At 46.3% G+C, this 25690-nt stretch overlaps 1 protein-coding gene across 2 annotated transcripts in view; it reads left to right on the top strand.

Annotated features, from left to right (window-relative positions):
• DMRT1 (doublesex and mab-3 related transcription factor 1) overlaps nt 1-25690 on the top strand; it is a 91043-nt gene that overhangs the window by 18924 nt on the left and 46429 nt on the right. The window contains exon 3 of one of the 2 annotated variants that reach the window (XM_061132173.1): nt 16555-16838. In XM_061132173.1, the coding sequence (XP_060988156.1) occupies nt 16555-16838 (284 nt within the window). The remainder of the gene's footprint in view (nt 1-16554; nt 16839-25690) is intronic. The other variant, XM_061132172.1, reaches the window with a different exon arrangement.

The following is a 25690-nucleotide window of genomic DNA, read 5'->3' as shown; positions in this document are numbered from 1 at the left end:
CACACAGAGGCTCCTAGCCACAGATGGATGGTGTGGAATCCAGGATACGGCTCAAGCCAACAGCATTTTTCAGTGGCATTCTTCACCTTGCCAGTCCTAGTCATGGTCTGCACAGAAAGAAACAAGCCTCTGGAGTTGCGTGCCTTAGGAAAATAAAGAGCTCTTTGCTTGCTGTACCCATGCTGTCCTCTCAGGAGTGCCTCTAGTGAATTTCTCTCTGGAGCCATCCCTAGATGACTTTCACTGTAAACTGTAATGATTTTACCCTGGTCATATTTCTCCCAAGGTCTCCTATCTCGGTTACTTGTAAAGCTACTCCTCCCCTCTCTTGTTCTCTTTGATCTTTTATAATTGGCTTAAAGCTCTCCATATTTAATCTGCAGTGACTTTGTTTCTCCTCCCTATTTTGGTGTTTTCAGTCCCTGCAACTTTAATAATCTGTCGCTTATTATTTTCTTAGTTTTTCTTAGGGTGTTGTATTCCTGTTGTACTATTTGTCTTTCCCCCTTGTCTACATATTTTTTATTTTCGTTATTAATGCATGTCTGCAGCCTGTATTTTGACTTACAATAAATTAAGTCCTACACATTCTGAGTAGTTGTTGGGCTTCCTCGTTTCAGACTCACCTGAACCTAAGGTGAGTTACCTGCATATGGTAATGTTATGACAAAATGACCTTTCCTACTTTAGAATTAAACCATTGAGCACCCAGTTGGTATAGAATGAATGAATGAATGAATGCCACTTTGGAGTTTTTGCGAGCTTTCCCTTACAAGTTGGCCTCTGGTACAAATGACTGTGACTGCTCAATTTGTATGGAAGAGCAGCTCTGTCGCCTCCTCTGTGGTTGATGTTTTGGTGAGTCCTTTCCATGACAGCATCTGCAGTGGTCTTTTCAGTAAGTTCAGCTCTTTAGCTCTCAAACCCTTTCAGTGCCAGCCCTGTAGTTCCTGCTCAGGTCAACTTTACTGCCACTTCTGGGCTGGGTCTAGTCCAGGGACAGAAGACAAGCCTCAGGTGAGTCTCCAGGCTCTGCCTGTGTTGTTGTCTCCTTTCTGGGCGTGGGGAGTGGGGGCAGACAATTTCATCTCAAAACTGGTGTGTGCATAGGAGTATGTGCTTTTTGTTGGCTGGGTTCAGATAATTGCTCTTGCTTTATTGTTGAGTAGAAGGCATCTTTATTCTCTGGCTTGTCAGTCCGGTATTGTTTTTGTGATGGAATAAGCCTTGAGAAGCACAAGTGAGGCTGGTGGTTGACGCAGCCTCCGATGATACCCGGTGCTGCCCACAGAGTTGGCTGACTGCTTTGCCGCAGATACGGGCCCCCTGTGTTAGAGTTTATGTAGTCCTCCTACCATGCCATGGGCTGTACCCACGCAGAGAGTTCCTGCTTCTGTGCTTATTTGGAGAGTTGCCAAATGGTTTTGATACTGGTGACCTTTCTGTGTAATGCGGTTTCTGAGAGCATGTTAGATTTCCAGAGACCCAGAGGGACAAAATCTGCACAACACAGGTCCTGGATCTGGAAGGTGAAGATGTGTATGACGCCAGGGTGACCGTAGTTGTAAGGAGCTGGTCACTGATACAGCCGGTTTACTCACCCTGTCTCTTAGTCGTCAACACGTTTTCGCTGACAGGCCCAGATTGGCTATTAGTAATCATTTATTTCAGCTGAGATTTGATTTTCTTTGCAGTTAGGATGTTGGTTGATACATAGATGTACACATGTGTATGTGGACACACACATGTATGTATACATATGTATGGCACACATATCCCAAGTTTTCAGAGCCCTCATGGCCCTTCAGCTTTGCTTCTGCCAGTCTCAAAAGCCATGGGTTTCTGACTGTCACTGCTCAGAAAGGAAAGGCACTGTCAGAGTTGAAGTCTCACTTGGGAGACCCGGTTGGCAGAGTTTTCTCTGACTATACAGAGCCTGGGGACTCGGGTTCTGGCCCCTACATGAGGACCAGGAACCATCACAAGTGTGACACTTTGCTGTGCCTTCTTATCCCTGTGGCCATGACGTGTTTGGTGGAGCAGTTAACTGTGAAGAGACGGCAGAGCTTGGGGGCAGTCACTTTACTCGGTATGTAGTGACTTGCGTACGTGGTTTGAGATCAGCTCCACACGGTTGTGTTGGCAGCAGCTGGCCACGAGGCCACAGCAGTAGAGCTGAACCAGGACCCAGGGCTGGCGCAGGCTGCTCCAGGGATGAGTCAGAAGAGCCACAGGTCAGGGGTTTGGGCTGTGACGTGCCCTTGGACCAAGTCATCAGTCTCAGCCCCAGCCCGGCCTGACATCTCCCTCTGGAAGGGTCATCTCCCCGACCTCTTCTATGGAGTCTGTCTTGACATTGGTGTTTGCTGCACCTTCAGGCCAGCATGTGAATAGTTAGTGGTCATTTGTATTTTTCTTCAGGAAATGGTCAGTAGCAACAGATGTCTTAAGCTGAAGGTATTCATTGGTCACATCTAAGTGGCTTCCTTTTCCCTCAGTGACACAGCCTGGTGGTGAATTATGAGGTGTCAGATGGAGTCCTGCTGTCAACTACATACACATCCTTAGACTTGCCACTTAAGCTTCTCCAGGGATCGAAACGGAGGATAACATTTCCTTTCTATACCTTCCCTGGTGTTGGATTTGCTGCAAAATGTTAGGTTTAATTCTCTGTGGTTCCCCTACCTGGCTTTGGTAAAACTCATGGTTGAAAGGTTGGACAAATGTTTATTTTTAGAGTTTCTTTCTATTTCAGAGGAGTTTTATTCAAAAGGAAGAAAAGACAGAATGAAAATCACAACAGCACATGTGAAGGGTTGTATCTGTTATGGAGATTCTGTGGATGGTTTTGGATGCAGTTGCAGTTAGTGACCATACAAAGATGGGATGGCTTCCTTCCTAGCTTTTTGTGCATGAAAGTTATAACAGCTTAGAGTACGTCTCACACCCTCACACCTGAGTGATGCAGCAGAAAAGACACAGAAATGCCAGGGATGGCTGAGTATTTTGGCATCTGCGTGTACAGCCAGTAGTCCCCCACCCCTCTCCTCTTTCCCTGCTAATGTTGAAAAGTGAGTTAAATATAAGGTGACATTTTGGGCTGTGTCACCAAATGTCAGTTCTAGAATTAATACTTTAAATGCACCTGGAGTCCCCAAATCTCGTCTTAATCACTGATTTGAACATAGTTCCTCCTCCTACTCAAAAATCACTAGAAGTGGGGACATATATATTGAATTAAAATTTTAGGTTTCACCCTCTCTCTCTCTCCTCCACTATCTTCACCTTCTCCCAGTAGTCTTTAAAAAGCATGATACAATTAAGCAGCCAAATCCAAAAGAAGGGAGGATAAAGGACTCTAGATAATTCCCAGTTTGGGTTATCAGCCCCCACATAATGAAGAGTTGATTGTGCTTTATTTTCTTGTTATTTGAGGGGAAGGAAAACTCCATGGAGGTGGGAAAGGGACATCTGGAGGGGATCTGAATGTTCATGATTTGAGATAAGTTGCCTGTAAAAGGGTCTTGTGTCAGCTTTGGAGTATACCATTCAGTGTACGGAGGGTCAGTAAAGGTTCCTTCACAGATTTGGTAAGAGGGAGCAGTTAACTGTACCCGCGTGCAGCCCTGGAGGTCATAGACCATGCCAGAAGAAATAATTACTTATGGTAATGGGCAATTACAGATAATGGCCTTCTGGGGGTGGCAGAGAATACACAGCCCCACAGCCTTGCCTGGAATGAACATTGAATAGCACATTAACTTTATAGCGAGCTAAAAGTTCAGCCCTGGAACAGCAGCAGTCCCCCCAAATAAATAAAATCCCCATCTTATTTAAGGGAAGCATGGTAGTTACTAAGCTTCTCAAAAGCAGAATTCGATACACGAGGAGGTGGGGACTGGCAGAAGGGAAGGCAGGTCAGCAGTTCTCCACCTGCTGATTCTGTCTCATTCAGTAGAGATGCTGCCCGCTCGTGGCAGGTACACAAGTGGAGGGGTTGTTTGCTTTCCAGGTGCCAGGTTTGTGTCTGACGTGTGATATAGCCCTGTCATGACTGCCTTGTGGGAGAAACAGGCTGTCCCACGTTTCCTGATTATGACTCAGGGGAGTGATACCACACTGACTGCACTCAAGGCTACTGTCTGACCTCAGAAAGGGCCGGGAGCCCAGGACTCTGCTCCTTTCCAAGTTCATTCGCGCTCAGGAAGCCCCGCTGGGTGCAGCCCGGCCCTCCTGGGGTCCCTGAAGGTGAGCGTTGAGAGCAAGGGTGCTTTTCTCGGGCAGACTACGTGCTGGCTCTCTTGGTTGGTGGCCGAGAGATGCTCTCCGTGTGTTGTGATTGTGGTAACAACAGCAGCCAACATTCATCAAGCACTGAGCCCTTCTCTGCACTCTGCGGTGTAAGTAGCAGTGTTCACCCATGTTATGTGTTTTGTATAGACTAAGTAACTGATCCAGGTCCCAGGCTGTGGATTCCAGATCTGATCAAGAGTTGGACCTGAGAGCCTGGTTTGGTGCTCTCAGCCCAAAGCTCTGCTGCCCGCTGCCCCGCGTGGTGGTGAACGGCTATCACTCAAAGAAATATCCCCAGTGAAGGTGTAAAGTCAGGTGTGCCCAGTCGGGCCTTTCCTGCTTGCTGACTGCTAACTCAGCTGCTCAGGAGGAGACACTGATTCCAGTTGCTCTGAAATCCAGCCTCCTGTGATATGGAGATTCTCAAAATTCTTAGACTCTTAACAAATTCTCAAGGACATTCAAAGAGGTTTTGTTTATGAGCTTTTGTTTATGTGGATTATATCTATTGATATTTATTGAATAGAAACTAAAACTGAAAAACCAAGAATACATTTGTTAATTCTATTAAAATTAACGTAAGTAACATTTTAATGAAAAATAACTAATTTTCAAAGCAGATTAGTGAGGGAGGGTGGTCTTGTTCACATTTTTACAAATAGCTTTTATGTGTCTGGCTTATTAATAGAACACAGCTGGATTGCCATATGTATTTAGTTCAATCTGTTGTTTTGATCGAAATACATTAGGACAGTCAGCTTCACATAGATAAATAGTTGGAAAAGGGAGAAAAGTGTTTGAATAACCTTTTAAGATCACTGTGACTATTCTTTGATACTAGACCAAAACTTGACAAGTGATAATTTCTTAAAAGATTAGTTGCAGTGTAGATCTGAAGCCATGCTAATAAGTTTTCTGTACTCAGTTAAATTAAAATCCATCTTACACTGTAAATGGGTATGTCAACCATGCATTATTTTGTAGTGTCATGCATTGGTCATTTGGAAAATATTAGTTCACTGAATTATACAGCTCTCCCAAATGTTGACATTTTTATTGCAAAGTCTCAGAAAATCCCACTCATTAAATATTACTGTTGATTTTTGTCAAAAGAGCCTTTAAGTTTGGGAAGCTGTCAGTGGAAAGTGTTGGATATAAGTGTTCCAAAGTTCTGAGTTTTACTTGAAAACTCAACATTTTGGCAATAAATACTGCCAGTTGTTTTCCTTGAAGTGATAGGCTCACTTTTTTTCATTTTAAAGAAAATGTCTGCCAAATACCCAAGTCTCGGTAACCGTAGTTTGTCATCAGTCATTCTTCCGAGTAAATGATGTTTCATTAAAAAAAAAAAAAAAAAAGCAGTGAGCATGGCTCTTCTTTCAAACATCTGCACAGACCCTTTTCCAAGGACAGCATCATTGCAAAGCAGGAGAAGTGCTTTATGAGTCCTTCCCACCTGGTCACACTACATGAAGAAGAGGCCCTCAAAGGTAGAGATTTAATCAGTTTTTTCCTGCTTCATCAAGGGCACCTTAAGCAAAATTGACATAATAATTTAAAAGTACTTTATTTTATAACAATGAAGAATACAGTGACTCTCAGCACAGCTTGGTGGGACTACCTTGATTGCTGCTAAGAAACCAGGGTTTTCCCTACCGTTGCTTCTGCATCATCAGTGCAACTGTCAGTACAGTAAAAAAAGGCCAATAATAGCTTTACATTATTGTGGAAATACTTTTGACTTCATGGATCCTTGAAAAGGAGGCATGGGCAGGGGACCTCAACTGTGTTTTTGGAGCTGCCACTGTAGGTGTGAGGATGGGAACCCTTGGCCCTAAAACAGCCACCCCCGATGGGTTTGAGGCAGTTACCGCCTGCCGGTGCTGCCGTCAGCTTGGGGCTCTGATGCCTGGGTGCCTGGCCTGGGGGTGTGGCCTGGTCCTGAGGGTTTTACCCTTCCACCTGCCCTGCGCAGCCCCAGGTTAGAGCTGCTGGCTTGGAGGCAGATTCCCTTCCTGGGGCCCAGTTCTTCTTAGCAGTTGGTTAAGGCGCTGTTTCTGATGGCTTGAAACATTCTGTAAGACAAGTACCTGACTGAAAACCAGGGGTGATGAATTCACCTGGGTAAAGCCTAGGGTTGACTGAAAGCCGTGTGACATGATGTCAGACATAATGTGGCTTCGTGTTTCTTCATATTTGCTTAAGAGTCCAGACTGTCCCTTGCGATTGCCACCGGGGACCTGCAGGAGCAAAGACAAGCATATACAGTCTTATTTTTAAAGAAAAGTTATAAGAGCAGAGTCTGAATCCCAAATCTGAACGAGACTGGCCTTGAGTAAACTGAAAAACTGATACCCCTCTGTTCGCACCTTTCCTGCCGAGAAAAAGATGCTGATGTGTGAAGCTCCTGCGTTTTAAACTGTTGGGATACAGTTCAGAGCAGACCTTTTCTATGGAGACCTAAATATGTGGACACGGTCAGTCAAAAACGCTCCTGATTCAAAATTTTCTCAGTGTGAGAAATATTAAAAAGACTGGAGAAAGGGATTCCCTGTAAGATAGCTCTGAGAATAGAGACCTGGGTGGAGAGGAAACTCACTGGGCATCTTCCCTCTTCCTCCCTCCTCCACTCCCGCAGGAGCCCTGCCGCCACCTCTGGTGTGTCCGGCGGTGCGGACAGAGCCTCAGGATGTCTGGCCTGCAGAGAGACCACATCTTTCTTGGCCATGACATAGGCTTTCATGGCCACAGGACATTTATCCCAGAGACACGGCATTTCCTCCATATCTGACTCCCCCTGCAGGGTGAACCATCTCCCGGGGCGTCCAGGGGCTCCTGCAGCACCCCGCAGAGGGGCGGAGGCAGGGAACAGGGAGCAGAAACCATGACTGGGAGAGCTGGCAGGTGCCCGGAGTGAGAGGTGGGGACTGCCGCCGTGCCATCAGCTGCTCCTGAGGACCACAGAGGCCCACACTCGACGTGTCAGTCTTTTCAGATCCAGTTAGGACGTTTCCTGGGAGGAGAATCCGAGCTCCGCTGAGTGTTCAGTTACAGGAGTCTGTGCTGTTCCGGCAGCACCCTTGTTCTCGTCCTCTTGGGACCCTGTGCTCCTCAGACTGCCCTGACACCCCAGACGCTTTCGGGGCCGTGTTTCCTTTCTCTCACCTTCACGCGCTCCTCCTCTGTTTAAAAATGTCTTCTACCATGGAAACCTCTGATCTCTGAAACTCTGCCTTGCACTCTTCTGCACACAGAGAGGAAACTCCCGGAGGACAGGGTGGGCTGTTGCTTAGATTCTGGGCCTCCCCGCCCAGCACTCTGAGAGCTCCTGCACACAGTGGATGTGCGTGCTCCTCACAGAGCTTCTCGGTGGCCCCAGTGGCCTCAGGCGTGTTTCACATGTGTTCGCCCTCCTGGAAGCAGAATCCACCCCCTTCTTTGTATCCTCTCTCTCCCCACTCTCCCTCTTGGCTCCTTTGATCTGATCCTGACCAACAGTGCCCTCCCGATTTTCCCCCACAGATCCCTTTGCACCTTTGCATCCCACATTGGCATTGACATTTCACAGGCCTTTGAACCAAGCCTGCTCCTGGCTTCAAAGACCAACTTCAGGTTCACTTTATTATGCAACGCCTTCACCCTACAAAGAAAAGTGACCTTGACAGATTACTCCAGGCCCAAATGACCAAAAAAAAAAAAAAAAAATTCCTTGGGAGAGAAGTGGGCTGTAGCATCTTCCCTGTCTCGTGGACAAGAGTGTTGTTAGTGAGCCAGCATCGGCAGAACTTGTGTTTTGAAGGCTGGATTTCATCTTGCCCTCCTGGCCACACAGTTGTTGTGCTTTCCCAGAGCCTTGGTCAGTCTCTCCTGTGTGTGTGTCTTGGAACCTCCTCTTAGGGCAGGGCTCTGCAGCATCAAAGACTAGATCCTTTGTCTCTCAAAGCACTGGGCAGGTTGCCTCACACACACAGGTGCTCAGTAAATTTACTGCTCTGAACATGAGTGGCAGGGGAAGGTGGCGGGTGTGGTGATGCCCCTTGTCCACCGTCACAGTCACCACTAAATAGTGTGAACTGTAGGCCCACTGCCGTCTCAGTCATCAGGCTTCTGCACCAGCTCTGCTTTAGCTCAGAAAACCCACCCATTCCCTTGATTGGGTTGTGAGCTTTCTTTCTTGGAGTTGGATGAGTGCTCAGAGGCCCCAGGCCTTCCCTTGTGGCTCAGCTGATAGAGAATCCGCCTGCAATGCTGAAGACCAGGGTTCGATCCCTGCGTTGGAAAGATCCCCTGGAGAAGGGAAAGGCTACCCACTCCAGTACTTTGGCCTGGAGAATTCCATGGACTGTTTAGTCCAAGGGGTTGCCAAGAGTCTGACAATACTGAGCAACTTTCACTTTCGGAGGGCCCAGGCATCAGCTCACTGACTTTTCTTCCCTGTATAGCAATGTTTGGACTGATTAACGTGGACATTGGGTTGCCGTGTGGAAAAGACTGCTAAAAACAGGGAGCTGAGGACCCAGGTGGCTCAGTGGTAAAGAATCCACTTATCAGTACAGGAGATGCAGGAGACATAGGTTTGATCCCTGGTTTGGGAATATCCCCTGGAGGAGGAGATGGCTACCCACTCCAGTATTCCTGCCTGGAAAATATCATGGCAAGAGGAGCCTGGAGGGCTACGGTTTATGGGGCTGCAAAGTTGTTCCATGTTGTTCCAGCAAGTGGCACCCCGCTGTCTCCTCCAGATTGTATGACATGTCATCAAACAACTTTGTCTTTTCTTAAGACCTAATGTTCCTTAAAAAAAAAAAAGGAGCAACAGCTTGTACTTCTGCTGTACCTTCCTACCATTCAGCAGTTGATAGTGGTTGGCAGGTAATTTTGAAATCTCAGACTTAGCAGTGTACAATTCTGCCTGGCTGGCAACTCTTAAAACCAGACTCTCAGTAGGACAAGCACCACACAAGGGGTGGGATTGTAAAGAAAAATAAAACCCAGGGTACATAAATCCACTGCTTACGTGAGATGGCTGTGAATCATAAATTTCAGTTTCCTGTGTGATCTTTCATACAGAAAACGGTGGGGTTTGGTTTTGTCATTGAAAGGGAGTATGGCTCCAGATTTGCACATAAAGGACTCAAAGCGCAACAACTCTGGGAATCTCGACACTAGCCAAGAGCGGGAGAGAGAGCCTTCACACACCTTAAAATGAATTACTGGTTAACTGCCATTAATATGCCACGGGCCCGGAGACCAGCATATAACACTGCAGGATCGATAAGGGTATTTATCATGTGTGGGTATTGATCTTTCAGGAAGGAGTGAATCATATTTCACGCTGCATATGTTAGTGCAAAAAAAAAAAAAAAGTAGCAGTGGGAATGGGAAGCCTTATCAAAGAACTGGATGTGTGGGTAGTAGATAAATATACAGCGCTGTAAATCGGAGCAATGCAGTGAGAAGACATCAGGTCTGTAGGCGGCGTGTCTGCAGTGTCTCTGTTGGCCGATTGCTGCTGGTCATTTTTCCAGAAGACATGCTTCACCAGGCCTGCTTGCTTTCCTAGCTGTAGAATCCGCACCTCCTGATCTTTCTTCCTTACAGCACGCATGAGGACTCTCCCAGTCATAAGTAACAACACTTAAGGCAACTGGCTTCATGCTTCTGTTTGCATCTTGGCAGAAGACATAGGGGTTGATAATTCCTATAAAGCACGACTGGTTAAGGAAACGACCCCGTTTGCTTGGAACAAGGCCACTGTGTTCTCTATTATGAATATACTTGGTAAGTCACCTTGGCCAGTTTGTATTCTAGAATAACGAAGAGGGAGATCCAGCTTAAGAGTTTTCAGCAGACTCTGATGTTTCCTTCTCAGTATACTGCTCTGGTCTTCCCAGTTAGTCATAGTGGCCGTGCAGCTTCCAATCCCTGTCACAGCCGCAGTCAGGGGGCTTGATACAGATGAGTGCATTCAGCTCAGGTGTATGGAGCCAGCTGTCAACGTTTACTGCTCTTTTTATTTCTTTCTGAGATTTGGAAAATAGGAGTAGCCTGTTGGGAGTTTGTGCAAGGAACACCGCTTTTTGAATATATATACACATACATGTGTATACATATGTACCATTTCAAATTTTGTATGCTTCGTTTATACATTTTGTGGCTTATGAATTGGAAGTCTTTCGTGTTTATCATCAACTACTAGTGACACTTAGCCTGACTCGACTCACTAGTGTGACTTGGAAGACACCTCAGTGGTGAAGGACTGTTTCCGGTAACTCTGGAGAACTCTGCTGTAACCCAGGTTGGAGAGATGGCATATCCTGTTTGCATCCTTACCTTGGGTGAGGGCTGTACGTTCCTCCTTGGGCTGGAGTGAGTAAAGCATGACCACTCCGCAGTGGAGCGAGGATCTGAAAGGGGATCCGGGGGCATCTCTGGGTCCCTGGGTGACAGGTAGTTAGTAGTGTGACAGGGTGGTTTGAAGGGCGTTCCCACAACAGCAGTGTTCTTCATGTGGTTCCTTTTTCCTGTTACTGCAGCTTCCCTCTGCAGCCTTTTAGTTACCTCTTCAAGTCTGGAGTGTTTAAAGAGTCTTAGCCGTTTTGGTCTATAGACCATGTACACATACATACACAGAGGAGACTGTTCTAGCCTAGTCTGTTCTTTTACCTCCTTGTTTTGAATTCATCTTTTGTTCTTGGACCAGATTAACTTGTTCTAAAACATTTTTATGTTATTCCCTTGCTCTAAAAGGGCTTCCCTTGTGGCTCTGATGGTAAAGTATCCACCTGCAATGCAGGAGACCTGGGTTCTGATCCCTGTGTTGGGAAGATCCCCTGGAGGAGGGCATGGCAACCCACTCCTTGCAGGCAACCCATGCAAGTATTCTTGCATGGAGAATTTCATGGACAGAGGAGCCTGGTGGCCTACAGCCCATGGGGTTGCAAAGAGTTAGACACAACTGAGCGACTAAGCACAGCTTGCTCTGAAAACTCATCGACTCCCTGGAACTTGAGGGGCAATCAGAAGCCCTTGTCTGGATTCACAGACAAGGCCTTCCACAGTTTGTCCCTAAGTAACTTTCCAGCCTCAGCATCTCTTGTCCCCTGACGTGAACGCTGCGCTCCAGCCAGGCTTATCTGCTCAGTGTCCCTGGAAAAGGACAAGACATGTCCTTTTCCTCTTTCATGATCATGTTGACACTGTTCTCTCTTGATTGCCTCCCTGCCCCCACCATCTCTGAATCACCTCCATCTTTGCTGATGGTGACGTCTGCCTATACTGTCATTGTGGCCATTGGATTATTGGTTTGTAGGATTCTTGATCTTAACACATAACTTTCCCAAATAGATAACTCACTTTTAAGAAGAAATGAAGCATTTTGAATATTTCTTTATGCCTTTTGCAACACCTGGACATGGTTGTTATGTGATGACTAATGAAAAAAATCAAATATAAGTACCAGCATACACCTTAAGGTCAAGAATAAATGATTTCTGCACTACCTGCTCCTCTTGATAATCCAGAAGTCTGATGAGGAATAGTATAGTTTGTCAAAGCCCCGGTGTGGGCCATGAAAGTTAGACCCATCTGGCAGCAGTATCCACAGAGCACCTACAGCTTGCGATCCAAGCTCCGCAGTGATTTCTGTAGTAGCCCAGTTTCTCCATTCAGTGGAATTAATTTGTATGCTCTCGTTTGATAGCCAGTCAGCACTGTCACAGTAATTCAGTCAGGAGTCACTGGTTTTTTTAGGGTAATTTATGGAGCAGTTGCTTTGAATCGTGAGACCAGTGGTTCTTGAGCTTTTGAGTGTATCAGAACCTATTGAAGTCTTTGTTAAAACTCAGGTGCTTGGCCAGCCCTCAGAATTTCTGATTCTGTGGGTCTGGGGTGGCTCTGAGAATGTTCTCTATAAGTTCCCAGGTGGTGCCTGTGTGGCTGAGCACCACTGGATTAGACACGTGTAGTTTCCTGGGTGTTTATTGCAGCCCTGGGAAATGCCCACCTACTGGTAATGGGCACATCAAGGCTGAGAAGCATGAAGCTGTTGTTTTAAGTAAAGTTTTAATTTGAATCTTTAAAATACAATTTGGGGGTTTATAAAACACAGAATTTGGTAGTTCCTCATGTCCCTGGGGTGGGTGCCCTTTCCCAGTGCTTTTTAAAAGGTTACTTTTTAGGGGCGTTTAAACATTTTAAGTCTAAAATTTTTAGGCATTTACTCTTATAAAGCTCAAGTGATTTTTATTATGTGAATATTGGTATGAATCAAAAGTTTTCCAAAGTATGTCTTAATTTATTCTTAAAGCTCAATATACTTTGAAAGAGGGAGTAAAATATGGTAAGTGGAAAGGTGATGGCGTTTTAATGAATTACTGTCTGTAGCAAAACAAATCCTTTCTTTGATCTGATATAGCATTTTATTTGAGGTTTTATCTGAAGTTTATTGAAGCCATTCTTGTTACCTTGAGGATTATTATTGACAACATTTTGTTGCTGGGTAAACTGAGGCCTGATTAAAGGTCCTGAGTAGGGTTATGATGTAGAAACTCTTGAACCTGTGCCCTGATCCGAGAATGCTGGTGTCTTTGGGTTTCTGTTTAATTCTTTACTTCCTGTTATATTTTGTTTTCTTTATGAAGAAGCTTTAGTTTTCAGGGGCAGGCCCGGGGGATACCCAGTGCTTTTAACTCCAGAGACAGGGATGAGCATCTGAAATGCCTTCCTAAATCACTATGAAATTGTGTATGGGTGTCCCACTAATGCTTATGACTGAATGGTAAGAAGGTCATTCATTCCTTTTTTTTAAGTAACCATATAGTTGACCATTTTTTGCCAAACTTGTATTGATTTTAACAATGAAGTTCAACAGTAGAGATGTGACATTGAAAGCAGAAGAACTAGATACTGAAAACCACATATTTGCCACTAAACTGTGTTTAAAATAAGAGAAAGGACCGAGGGAAGTTCAGAAGGTGGGAAGGGCACGTGCCTTCTCCAGACTGGAGTAGGATAATGGGATTGGAGCTTCTCATCTCCTTAGTTGGGAGGATGAGGCAGGAGGAAGGCAAGAGATGTTGTAAGATGGTAGCCCTGACAAGGCATCGCCAGGAGCCTGCAGTGGACAAGTTTGGTGTCCTAGCAGAGAAGAGACTTCAGTGCTAACTGTAAAATAAGGCTGTAAAAATACATTTTGTTGTAGCTCTCTCCCGAACCTTCCAGAGAGTGCACATTTAGTCATGCCTTCCGCACGTTCAGCCGGACGACCTGAGCACCTGCTGTGGACCATGTATTACTAGTCTTGGGAATTTCTCTTCATGAGCTTCCCCCTGCCGGCATGTGCTCAACCCTTCTGTGTTTTAAAAATGAAATAACAACTTATTACTCCTTGGAGCTTCTGGTCTTTTCTCATATTTGTTTTGATGCTAGGCTACTTGGAAAAAAACCTGTTCATTGATCCTTGCTGCAGATTCTTACCCCCATGTATCTGACAGTGTGCTCAGTACGAGGATGCATGGTGAGCGAGGGGTGGTGGAGGGTGCCGCTCGCTGGGTATCCCTTCTCACCAGAGCGAAGGCTCGTCACCATATTCATAGAGCCTACTTGCTCTTTATCTCTCGCAGGCATCTTCTCTCACTGTGCTAAAACCACAAGGCCCTAAAGGCCCAGCCGTCTGTGGATCTTTCCCAGAACTAATTTTGCTTGATCTCTTAGCAGTGGTGGACACTGTGGCCTGCCCTCCTTGGTCCCTGTCGACTTTGTCATCTGTGACATTACATTCTCTCCTCTGTCTTCGGGCTTCTGGCCTTGGTGCTCTTTTCTCCTTTCGTAACATACTTTTCCCTACACCTTCCTCCTGCTCTCCCCAGATGCAGTCCGCATCTCAGGGCGGTGACTCCCGAATCTCAATCTCTCCCATGAGTCCCAAGTGCCAAGTTTCTCAGCCTCGGACTCATCTCCCCATGTGTGTGCCCCGCGGGCCCTGTGATGAAGCAGAACTTACTCTTGGTCTCCGCCGCCGCCTAGGTCCCCTGCTCTTCCTCTTCTCCTGCGTCTCAGTTCCTGACGCCCCTGGGTCCTGAGTTCTGTTGCGTTCCCCGCCCCGTGTCCCTGGCACAGCCTTCCCCCGCTGTTATTTGCAGACGGCTGTGTCTCTCCCTGACTGCTTCAGCGGCTCCCTGCTGACTCTCCTGCCTCTGACCTGCCTTCCCTCACTTGTCTTGAGAACTGCTCCCCAGCTGAATCACCCCACAGTGCAGCTGTGTGCTCCTTTGCTCAGAAGCCCTCAGTGGTTTCCACCGCACCCTGGCGAGAGCTGAGCGAGCCGCCTCAGGCTCCCCCTCGCCTGTCTACAGCCCGCCTGTCACCCTTGGCCCTCTATTGCTCTTTTCTCACCCAATTCTTCACCCCAAGGGCCGGTCCATCACCGCAGAGTCCCCCAGTTCCCTGCATCCATCCCTGCGTCCTCGCTGCCCTGTCTTAGGTTTTCTCTTTTTCTTCTGCTCATGCTGAGTCATGTCCGACTCAGAGGCACCATGGACTGTAGCCGCCAGGCTCCTCTGTCCATGGGATTTCCCAGGCAAGAATACTGAATCAGGTTGCCAGTTCCTCCTCCAGGGGATTTTCCCGACCCAGCGATCAAACCCATGTCTCCTGCATTGGCAGGTAATTCTTTATCACTGAGCCACCAGGAAAGCCTGTTTTTTTCATTTTCACCTATTTTCTGCTCCTTTATTTATTTATTTGGATGTGCCAGATGAGAAGGCAGTGGCACCCCACTCCAGTACTCTTGCCTGGAAAATCCCATGGACGGAGGAGCCTGGTGGGCTGCAGTCCATGGGGTCGCTAAGAGTCGGACACAACTGAGCGACTTCACTTTCTCTTTTCACCTTCATGCATTGGAGAAGGAAATGGCAACCCACTCCAGTGTTCTTGCCTGGAGAATCCCAGGGACGGCAGAACCCAGTGGGCTGCCGTCTATGGGGTCGCACAGAGTTGGACACGTCTGAAGCGACTTAGCAGCAGCAGTAGCAGCCAGATAATAGTTATGGCACATGAAATCTTTTATTTGCAGCATATGAAATCTTTAGCTATGGCGTGCAAACTCTTAGTTGTGGCATGTGGGATCTAGTTCCCTGACCAGGGATCAAACCCATGTCCCCTGCATTGGCAGTGTGGAATGTTAGCCACTGGGCCACCAGGGAAGTCCCCTGCTCCTTTTTTAAAGTGAAACTCGGGTGCAGTTTTTGTTTTTATTTAATGGCAGTCTCTATCATTCCTTTCTAGGCTGTGTGTCATCTTTCTAGCCTTTGAGATTGCATAAATGTTCATAGGTATTTCTGCATGAGGGTCCTTGTTATAGTTTGTAATCCCATCATTTATCCTAAACTGTAGATTCCACGTGGGCAGGGGCATCCTAATACCCTGTAGCCATCTCAGGCACCTGGCCAACTCTTAGAACATTGTTTAATAAAAAGTCGTTGGAAAGATGACTTAGGAGTCCATTCAGTTGTTGATTGGAATTGACGGTTTAACATCTAGACCCTGTGCTGCAAACTTCAACCTGTGGGTCACTTGGGCCTGTTGCCTGTATTTGTGAATAAAGTTTTATTGCGATGCAAGCACCCAGCAGCCTGTATGTTCCACAACAGAATGGCCACAAAGTCTAAGATAGACACTAACTGACCTTTTACAGAAGTTTGTCTCCCAGGTCTGTACCATTATCCAGACTCAGGAAGGATAAAGAACTATGAGTTGGAAGGAGATGAAAGAAATCAGTGTATGCTTAAACTCTTAGCCTCTTGCTTTGCCTTCAGACATACTGGGGTGGACAGACACATAGAAAAGGCATCTAGATTTTATTATTACTTCATTTAAAGTTACATACGATTAATTTTGTTCTAAGACTTACAGATAGCCAACTTAGCTAGATTTGATCTCTGATTTCTTGACATTAGGGTAGGAAATTTCTCTGTAGAAGTTAAATGTGGTCAGGCTTTACGTAATTAAAATGACCCCTGCCTAAAATATTTTTGGCCTTCTCAGTAAAAATAATCACCAGTGTCTGTCGGCTGTGCTGCCCCCATTACTCCAGCCTTCGAAACTCTCCTGCTTTCTGGCCACAGGGCACGCAGCACGTTCCGGAGCCTTGCTCTGAAGCTCTGTGGATCTTGAGGACGGAGGCCGTATGTTGTCAGGGTGTACAGGTAGAATTTTGTGGTCCTGAAACTGATAGCGTGTTGTCGTGTTCTTTCTTTCTAGAGGGACGGATGGTCATCCAGGATATTCCTGCTGTCACCAGCAGAGGGCATGTGGAGAACACACCTGAGCTCGTTTCCGACCCCACCTACTACAGCAGCTTCTACCAGCCGTCTCTGTTTCCCTACTACAACAATCTCTACAACTACCCGCAGTACTCCATGGCCTTGGCTGCTGACTCCTCTGCTGGGGACGTGGGAAATCCCCTTGGGGGCTCCCCTGTGAAGAATAGCCTCCGGAGCCTCCCAGCGCCTTATATGCCTGGCCAGGCAGGAAACCAGTGGCAGGTAGGTTGTTACCCAGAGAGGTTACTGGATGTTTGAAACCGCACACATGCACATGTACCCAAACCAGCACACGTGTGTGCCATTATGCAAAACGTGTAGAAAGTTTTCACTCTACCCATTACACCATTTAACCGCAGACATTGACTGAAGGAATTGTAAAAAATAGATATGCATATATTTGTTTGCATTTTGAAATTTTACTTTCTCATACTTGAGTGTCACTTTGTGTAAGCACCCAGGGGCCAGAATCAGTTTCGTGGCTTGTGTGTGAGGCCTCACCTCCTCCAGCCTCGCCCTCACTGTGGAGAGCAGCTTAGAGAATGCTGGACGCAGCCTTCCGGGTGGGAGTAACCGAGGTGGTGGTTGCACCCTGGAAGGGAGATGCAAAGTGATCTGTGTGTTCGCATGGAAGAAAGGTGAGGAAAGAACTAGGTCCCTGCCGTGCTGGGCCACCTGGAGAGCGTTTGTATCTGGGAATGGAGGTCAGTCTTTCATACACTACCTATGTGTTTCTGAAATAGTGTGCAATCAAGAGCTTTCAGTATTTGGGGTAAAACAAAGCATTTTGCATTATCAGGGGACATTTATTCAGTGCCATTCCGCTTCTCAGTTTTCACCACTTCTCTCATGCCGGTTTGTCAGCGGCACATTCAAGGCCTGGAAAGCATAGCATTCCCAGGCTGGATTAGCATGTTGTGAGAATGTGCACGCATAAGCACTTAGAATCAGTGCCTCCAAATCCCCTCCACCTGTAGAATACCAATTGTGCGAGAATTGTTCTCATTTTGGGTGCGTTTGCTGTGTGTGGGCTTTCCACATTGATTCCAGCACACTGAGGTATACGTATTTGGGGAGTTGAGGGTAAATCTTTGACCTTTTTATACCCACTTCTAGAAAATGCACATTGACATTTTCTTCTGAGCAATTCTGTTCCATTTTGCATTTGTTGGTGTGGAGAAGTTGTTGATACTCACTTCACCTCTTTTTTGGGCTCTCCCACTGGCTTTATGGATCTGACTTGTAATAGTCATGCGTCAGCTTTAATCCTCTGGGCTACTCATTTTTGTAAGTTTTTCATGAGTTTTACTTTTAGCATCATACTTTTTAAAAAAGTGTTGGAATTTACAGCTGATGCGAGTGTAAAGGAAATTCAGTGATTTATAATCCGCAGGCTGGAGTCCTGCAGGCCTTTCAGAGTGCCAGTTGGGTTTTATGATTTGGGACACGTTTTAGGTTGATTTCTGTTAGAGATGCTGTTCTAAGAAAGGAGAAAGAAGTATCTTATTTGTTTAGTTTCTAAACAGATTTGTTTGTTGTTTAGTTGTTAAGTCGTGTCTGACTCTTTATGACACCATGGACTGTAGCCCTCCAGGCTCCTCTGGCCATGGGATTCTCCAGGCAAAAATACTGGAGTGGGTTGCCACTTCCTTCTCCAGGGCATTTTCTCGACTGAGGGATCAAACCTGCATCTCCTGCATTGCAGGTGGTCTCCTGCACTGTAGGCCAGTTCTTTACTGCTGAGCCACCATTGAAGCCCCACATAGATTATAAGGAAGCAGTAATTAAATAGAAACACCTAGCAATAATACTTACAACCAATGTTTAAGGGCTAGGAAGTGAACAGCTCACTTGTTCACTAAGTCACTATGGCAGGGGCATGGGGAATGGTGATCTGGGGCAGAGCCTCTGCCCACCTGGCTGTCCTGCTGCGTCAGGAGGGCGCCCTGGCTCTGCTCTGTGGACAGTGCCTTGCCCGTTCCTGGTGGAAGCTTCCCCAGAGGAGAGAGGGTGCAGTGGTCCTCCCGTCTCTGTAGCCATGCTTTCCTGTCTCCCTTGTGGAAGGTGTCCCGCAGCTGCATCTGCAGGGCACTGAGCTGGTTTCCCTCACTGGACCTTCCCCCTTGGTCTGACCCTGGCTCCACCTGAAGGGCCTGAAGCTTAAGCAACATCTCCACCATCTACTGTCTTGACTCTTGCTAAGATCCGACTTCCCTCCTCACTCTTCACCGGAGCGGTAACTTTGATGTTATCTTCGTTCCCTTGCTGCTTTGTGTATCAGTGTGTTTGTGGGGAACAGTGTGAAATGTCTTCAGAACAAAGCGCTCCTTTCTGGTTCCTAGAAAAGATCGATTCTAGGGGAGATTGTCATAATTTTCTAAAGCCAGACTTAGAAATTAGTGGGGAGGGTCCTGAATTGTTTATGAAAAGAAATCATTGACTTTTCATTGTAGAGCTGAGACTTCCTATAAGTCTCCCTATAAAGTCATGCAAGTCACAAGTAATTATTGAACACCTACTCAGTGAAAAGCCTATTTTATAAAAAGCTGGAGCATTCTCCAGGGCCAACGTCCCAGGACTCTTCCCTGATGATGCCCTGCACTCATGCTGAGAGCTGCTTTAATCCCTTCGGGTCTGCCTCCAGCCTCTGGAGATTTGTGGCCCAATCACGGGTTCCTGTCCTGTTGTGAAACAGGAATAACATTTGTGACACTGGAACAAACTCACGATGAATGGCTGGTTCCACTGACCAGCAGCTCAATTTCACTGCTGCATTTAATTGCCTGCAAAAGCTGTTTATTGCCTGGTGCACTCCTCCACGGCAACATTACCTTTTAAATAAACATGTTGTACCAGGTTGACAAAGGAGAGGTGCATATCACGGGAGCAGAAATAAATATGGGAGGACTCTGAGCTGTATCTGGGCTCTCCTTGCAGTCCCATGGCCAGCGCCCGCTGGATTAGATTTTCAGAAGCTTGTACCACCAGAGGTGGTGACTCCGGTTCCAGGAACAGTTGGGGTGTGGTCACATGGCAGCAGAGGTGACTCCTTCCTTCTGGTGGTTCTTTGGGGCTCAGTCTTAAGATGCGGTCATCTGTTTATGATTATCCACCTCACTGGAATGCATTCGATTATGAAATAATGATGCATTGAGGTCCCACTCTTTGCCAGGGATCTACCGCTGAGCCAAATGGACAAAAAGTCGAAAAGTAAGTCTTGGGGAAAGGCTGTTACCACCTGGTATATGAGAATGGGGAATCATTTGTGTAGCCCTGAGTTTGAAACAGACACAGGCAGAGGGGAAATCAAGCCGACGGCTAGGCCTTGGTGCACAGAGAAAGGCGCCCCCTTGTGGGCTTTACTGGGATGGCCCTTCAGCACTTGCTGCTATGGGCCGGAGGACCCAGCAGGGCACTTGTAAAAGGCACTTTTTTTTTTTTTTTTAAATTTTACTTTAGAATATTGTATTGGCTTTGCCATACATTGACTTGAATCCACCATGGGTGTACATGTGGCCCCATCCTGACCCCCACCCCCCCCAATCCCATCCCTCTGGGTCATCCCAGTGCACCAGCCCCGAGCACCCTGTATCATGCATCGAACCTGGACTGGTGATTCGTTTCACATATGATAATTTACATGTTTCAATGCCATTCTCCCACATCATCCCGCCCTCGCCCTCTCCCACAGAGTCTGAAAGACTGTTCAATAGAAAAGGCGCCTTTTTTGACTGCTGCCCGCCTGCTGTGTTCGCCATCCTGTACTCAGCAGCCTGCCAGGGGGCCCTGGTTTTCACACTGCCTCCCCTTTTTATTAGTGTGGTTCGACATCAGAACAACCTGTTGGCTCACAGAATGCTTCTGGAGCATGTGCATTGTGGGCACAGTTGGAGCACCTCCACTTCTGTGCCCTCGGGGTCCCCTGGGAGGGCCAGAGGTGGGGGTGAAGGATAGCAAGCCAAGGCTTAAACCTGGCTCCCGTTCCCAGGGAGACAATTAGAATTAGCCATTAATTAAGCCATTAATTTTTGAAATTTCTAAACTTACAACAACAGTATATCAAGGAGAAGGTAGTAGAATGCAAAATCTACTTCAGTTGTGAAGATGAAATAGGAGAATTCAGATCAGTTGTATGCTGATAGCTCAGGCTATAAGTTGCACTATCAGGCCCCTGGGATAATGTGCATCTGGTCACATCAGACTCCTGGTTGACTGGCTAAGAGAGAGGAATTGGCTCCCTGAGGAACACAACCCCAATGCTGGGCCTTCTTTCTCTGGGTGAGGTGCTCTCTCTGCAGGCACGCCTGTGATCCTCTGGGCTTCCACTCCAGTCACATCACCCACTTGCCTGGCTTCTCTTTTTAGAGCGAAGTGGGATTTGGCCAATATTTGTTGGTGAGCAGACACTCACAGTTTTTTTCTTCTGGAAAGAAAAACTTACAGTTTTCAAGCACACAGAAGAGGAATCCGTAGGACCACTTTCAGTTAAAACATGTAATTTCTTTCCCCAGGAAAAGGGAATTAGATGTGGTATTTGCCTTGGGCTATTAGAGCTAACTACCCTAATTTGATTCTTAAAGGGGGATTACAGAGACATACTTTTCTGTTGATACTCTGCTGATGTGGTGTATTTAGTTTGTATCAGGCCACTTGTGTGAACTCTGTAATTCTAATAATTTTGTAGGTGCTTATTTTAGGATTTCTAGATTAGACAGTCATTTTGTAGAAAAATATTGGTACTGACATTTTTCTTCCCGCTAAATACCTCCAGATGTAATTTATGTTCTTAGTGCATTATTCAGTTTAGATACCATTGGTGGACAACTGGTGTCAGCTTATTCTTTATTTTATTGGAAATGTATTTTGTGGTTCACTGTCTTGAATGCAGGCTGTTGCCTGTGCTGGTTTACAAAGAAATGAGGAAAACTGAGACAATGGGGGTTTCTCTAACAGCTAAATTATTCAATTGTTTTTATTGAGACCTTCCAACTTTTTTTTTTAATGTAATGAGGATTCCTTTTTTAAATTTTTTTCCCTGTAAATGTCCTTCCTCAGCAATATAAGAAACTGGAGGCTCTACTCCTGTCTTTCCCACCCCCGTTTTAAAAAGTTTTGCTGGTCTGAAGTCCAGAGAGAGTCTGGAAGCCATGTACCGGCATTGTGTCGCCACGACAGCAGCAGAGTTCTTCAGGGTCTTCCGTATGCTGTCTGTGGCAGTTGTCTCAGCCTGCTTCCAGACCTTGTCCTGTCTCTTTATCTCGGCCCTGTGAATGCCCTCATCTTAGTCCAGCATTTTGTGAGACTGTCCTCACATGCACCTCAAGTAGATCCTGCTTTCTGGGACCCTGGGGACACAGGGCTTGGGCTTCCTAGTTCAGAAAACCAGCCTTGGAGAATCTTCTGTTTGAACATAAAAGTCATTTCAGACCACTGGAAGCTTAAAGCCAGTGAAGTGGCGATGTCAGGCTTCCCCAAGTTTGGGGTCACATTGCTTCTACTATGAACTTTCCCTTCAGTGGACTGTCTAGTCTTAGCCACATTTGTTATTTTCTCTTCTGAAACAATTCCTCATTGGATTTCTTCTCATTCAGGGAGAAACAGTAAACCCAGCTTTCTTTGGCCTTTATGACGTCATGTTCCTACTCCTGCAAGAGAAGACCTTCTGTCAACCAGGGCTTGTGTCGGGCAGCAGCAGGCCTGTGCGTCTGGAAACGGTCCTCTTTCTGTTTCTAAACCACCTTCTCGTTGACGTGTGTTTTCACAGAGGAATTGCTATGTTGTCTCGTTCTAGATAGGTACCAACCATGATCATGACAGGCACCACCTGGTCTTCATCACACTTCTGAAAGGAATGGTGGTTCTCTTGCAGAGGTTTTGAAAGTTGAACCATGTACTTTGCTTTTGCTTTTTGGAAGGGCCAGTGTTGTTGTAAGAACTGATGTCGGTGATGACAGTATTTCTGCTGGCTCTTGGTCGGGAACCAAAGCTGAGGGAGGGTGATGGGTATTTTGGAAGCTGAGCTCGATCATGGTGAGAGATGGATCTGAGGAATGTTCCCTCACTGCAGTGCGGCAGCAGGAAAGTCATTTCGCAGAGTATTTGGTTAAAAACATCTGGATTACAGAGGAAAATGGAACTGGCCTCTGGAGACCGCAGGCACTTTTCGAAGGCAGCGCTGAGTGAGAGAGGATCTTGGGGAGGAGCTGGGCCCCGGCCATGCTACGGGATTGTTTCTCAGCCTGGCTGAGGCGGTCCAGTAGCATCCTAGGAAATCCAGATGGGGGGTGACCTTGGATTCTTAGAAACCTTTGAGAGACCTCAGAAAATCCTGGGCCGTCCTGCAGCTTCACTTCCATTCTGACATGAGTCCAGTTTAATCTGAACTGAGTTGGAAAACCCTGGAAAGGGCTCATCTACTCCAGGGACTACTCCACAGTTTACTAGAGGCAGAAAGAAAGACATCATCTGTCTGTTGTGAGATTATGTCTGATCTCTTAACACAATAGCATTGGGTTAGTAAATAATACAGTCATTTGGGAATTCTGTAATCTGTTTGAAAATTATATAATTAGATCACAGTTTTTAAAAAGCTTTCAGATTTGATTTAGTTGAGCTCGTGGCCAAAACCCCGTCTATTTACATTTGCCTTTTTAGCTTACTTTTTTCCTAAGTAGATGTCAATAAGATATAAAATTAGTTGCTTTTCAAAAAGTTTTAAGTATGTGCATGAGTGAGTCTCCTCTATTTCTTGGGAGTCCATATTTCTGTGTCCTGGTAAGTGGCCCTCATCAGTTGGATAAAGACCAAAATCAAGGGAATGCATAATAGAGGCTGATTTGCCCTATTTTTTTGAGCTATATTAGGAATATAGTATCAGAAACACAAAAAGAATATAGCCATGAGAAATCTCCATCCTGTTACAGAGCGTGTATAAGGAATTCCTCTGTGTGTTAATCATTAGTTGGTTGAGTGCCGGCTCCATGCCTAGCCCTGAGCTGCACTGTCCCTTCCAGTGCCATCTCCCGGTGGGTAGATGAGAGAAAGGATACGCACAATTCTCTGATCACTGTTGTGGTCAGAGTCTGGAGATTCCCAGGGGCTGTGCTGCCTTGTGGAAAGGTGGGTTCTGTGCAGCGCTGTGCCCGTGGCGGGGGCGAGGCGGCCTGAGGACAAGTGTTTTATCCTTGCTCTTGTTTAGAATTGCCTCTGCCTGATGATAATTCGAAGCAGGTTAACTTAGTTCTATTGTTGTAAAAAGTGCTCTGCAGAGAGTGTACCCCCTTATGGCCTGTACCCAGGACAGGTGGCTCTCAGCACCCACTCCTTGGGAGACCCTGACCCTGAGGCATTCCCTTGAGATGCACAACCTCCTGGGAGCAGGCTTCATAGAAAGACCAAGGGATTATCTCTTCATTTTATGTTTTCATTTTTCTTCCTTGTTTCATCACAGTTCTTTTCAAAAACACTCTTTTTGGTGATTCTTAGCCAATATTGAGAGAGGGAAGGCAGATGTAATAATTTTGTGTCTTGGGTAATTGTATGCAACCAAAAAATAGGAAGGCGTGTTTTCTCTGTCTCTCTCTCTCTCCCCATTTAATAGTGTCAGTGTAGTTTCTTGTTGGTTTTTCAGCTTTTAAAAATGTAAAATATTTTAAAATACTATTTAAAAATAGTAGAAACATTTCAGACAATACATTTTTCTTTCAAATATCAAACATTTATATACTTAAAATAACTTTTGAAGTATGTAATGGGCAGAATTTTCTGTCTCCTTCTCTTTTACTGGGTCCCTGACCTACCTGTGAAGGGGCTGTTATGTGCGTAAAGGTCCAAACGAGGGGTCCTTGGATCTTACCGCTGCCCTGCACTGAGGCCCCTGAAGCGGGAGGCCTGTGGGTGGGGGTGTGACAGGTCAGTTACTGGACTGGCCGGCCAGGCGCCGGACCCTTCTTCCCTGCTGCGGCAGTCGGCCCTGAGACCCAGCCTCGTCGGGGACTGGCTCCCGCTTTGCGGGTGAAGAAACAGAGGCTCAGGGAGGTGAGGTGACCTGCCGTGTCACAGGCTGGCAGGTGAGGGGCTGGAGGGGGGACCCGGGTTTGCCTGGCTTGAGTGCACACGTGCCCTCATCCTCTGCCCTCCTCATGGGGCAGCGCACATTGCTTGGTTTTCCTGGTGTGAAACCGTGAGGGGTTCTATTACATCTTATGATGTAAACTATTATAAGATATAACATCTTATGTAATGCTTTCAGAGACTTGGCACGTTAGATTATGAGAGAGTCCCAGTACTCATAGCATTAACCACGTCTAACGCTCACACACTCTTGGTCACCCTGTCTCACTTGGTTACTCTGAGGTGGGCTTCCATCGTGGGTCTGGAGTGGGAAGCACCTTTCTGCACCCCTGACCCACCATGAATTGGGTGTGCCCATCAGCGGTCACCAGCCTGTGTTCCAGTTTTTGATGCCAGTTCGGGTAAAGGACAGGCACACATGTGCTCACACTTGGAAGGTGGCCCCAGACAGGCTCACCTTGCCCTACAAGCAGTCTATCATGTTCGGTGCTCATAAGATAGCCTTCACACTGCTGATTTATGCTAAAAGTATCCTAATGTTTCTGACAGCTCATGTGTGACGTGAATATAATCCATATTTCTTGGCGCAGCTAATCCAAGTGGCTTATTTCCCGATACTGCTGATAGGGCTATATCTCTTGGTGTCGCCGCCATTGAAATTCTGATGGTAACATATTGTTTGTGGGTCACTAGTTTTGCCTAAAACAGTAGGTTGGAACAGAGTAGCAAAGGTTAATTAAATTTGTCCATCAAGATGGGGACAGAAATGGATGTCTCTGATACTTCTGGTTCTAAAATCAAAGTTCCCAAATGTTGTGGTTACAGGAATTTTTTCTTCTCATTTTCAGACTGACTCCCTGTCAAAATGTTTCATATTTGATCTTGGAGCAGTGAAAACATGAAGAATTATTAAAAGCCAAGGGTAGGGAGTAGGCCTTTATAATAGGCAGATTATATATTATATTATAGGCCTATTATATATTATAATTACATGTTATATA

The sequence above is a fragment of the Dama dama genome, chromosome 29 (genome assembly GCF_033118175.1).
Source record: "Dama dama isolate Ldn47 chromosome 29, ASM3311817v1, whole genome shotgun sequence".
Taxonomy (NCBI): domain Eukaryota; kingdom Metazoa; phylum Chordata; class Mammalia; order Artiodactyla; family Cervidae; genus Dama; species Dama dama.
This window is presented reverse-complemented; position numbering and strand designations above follow the sequence as displayed.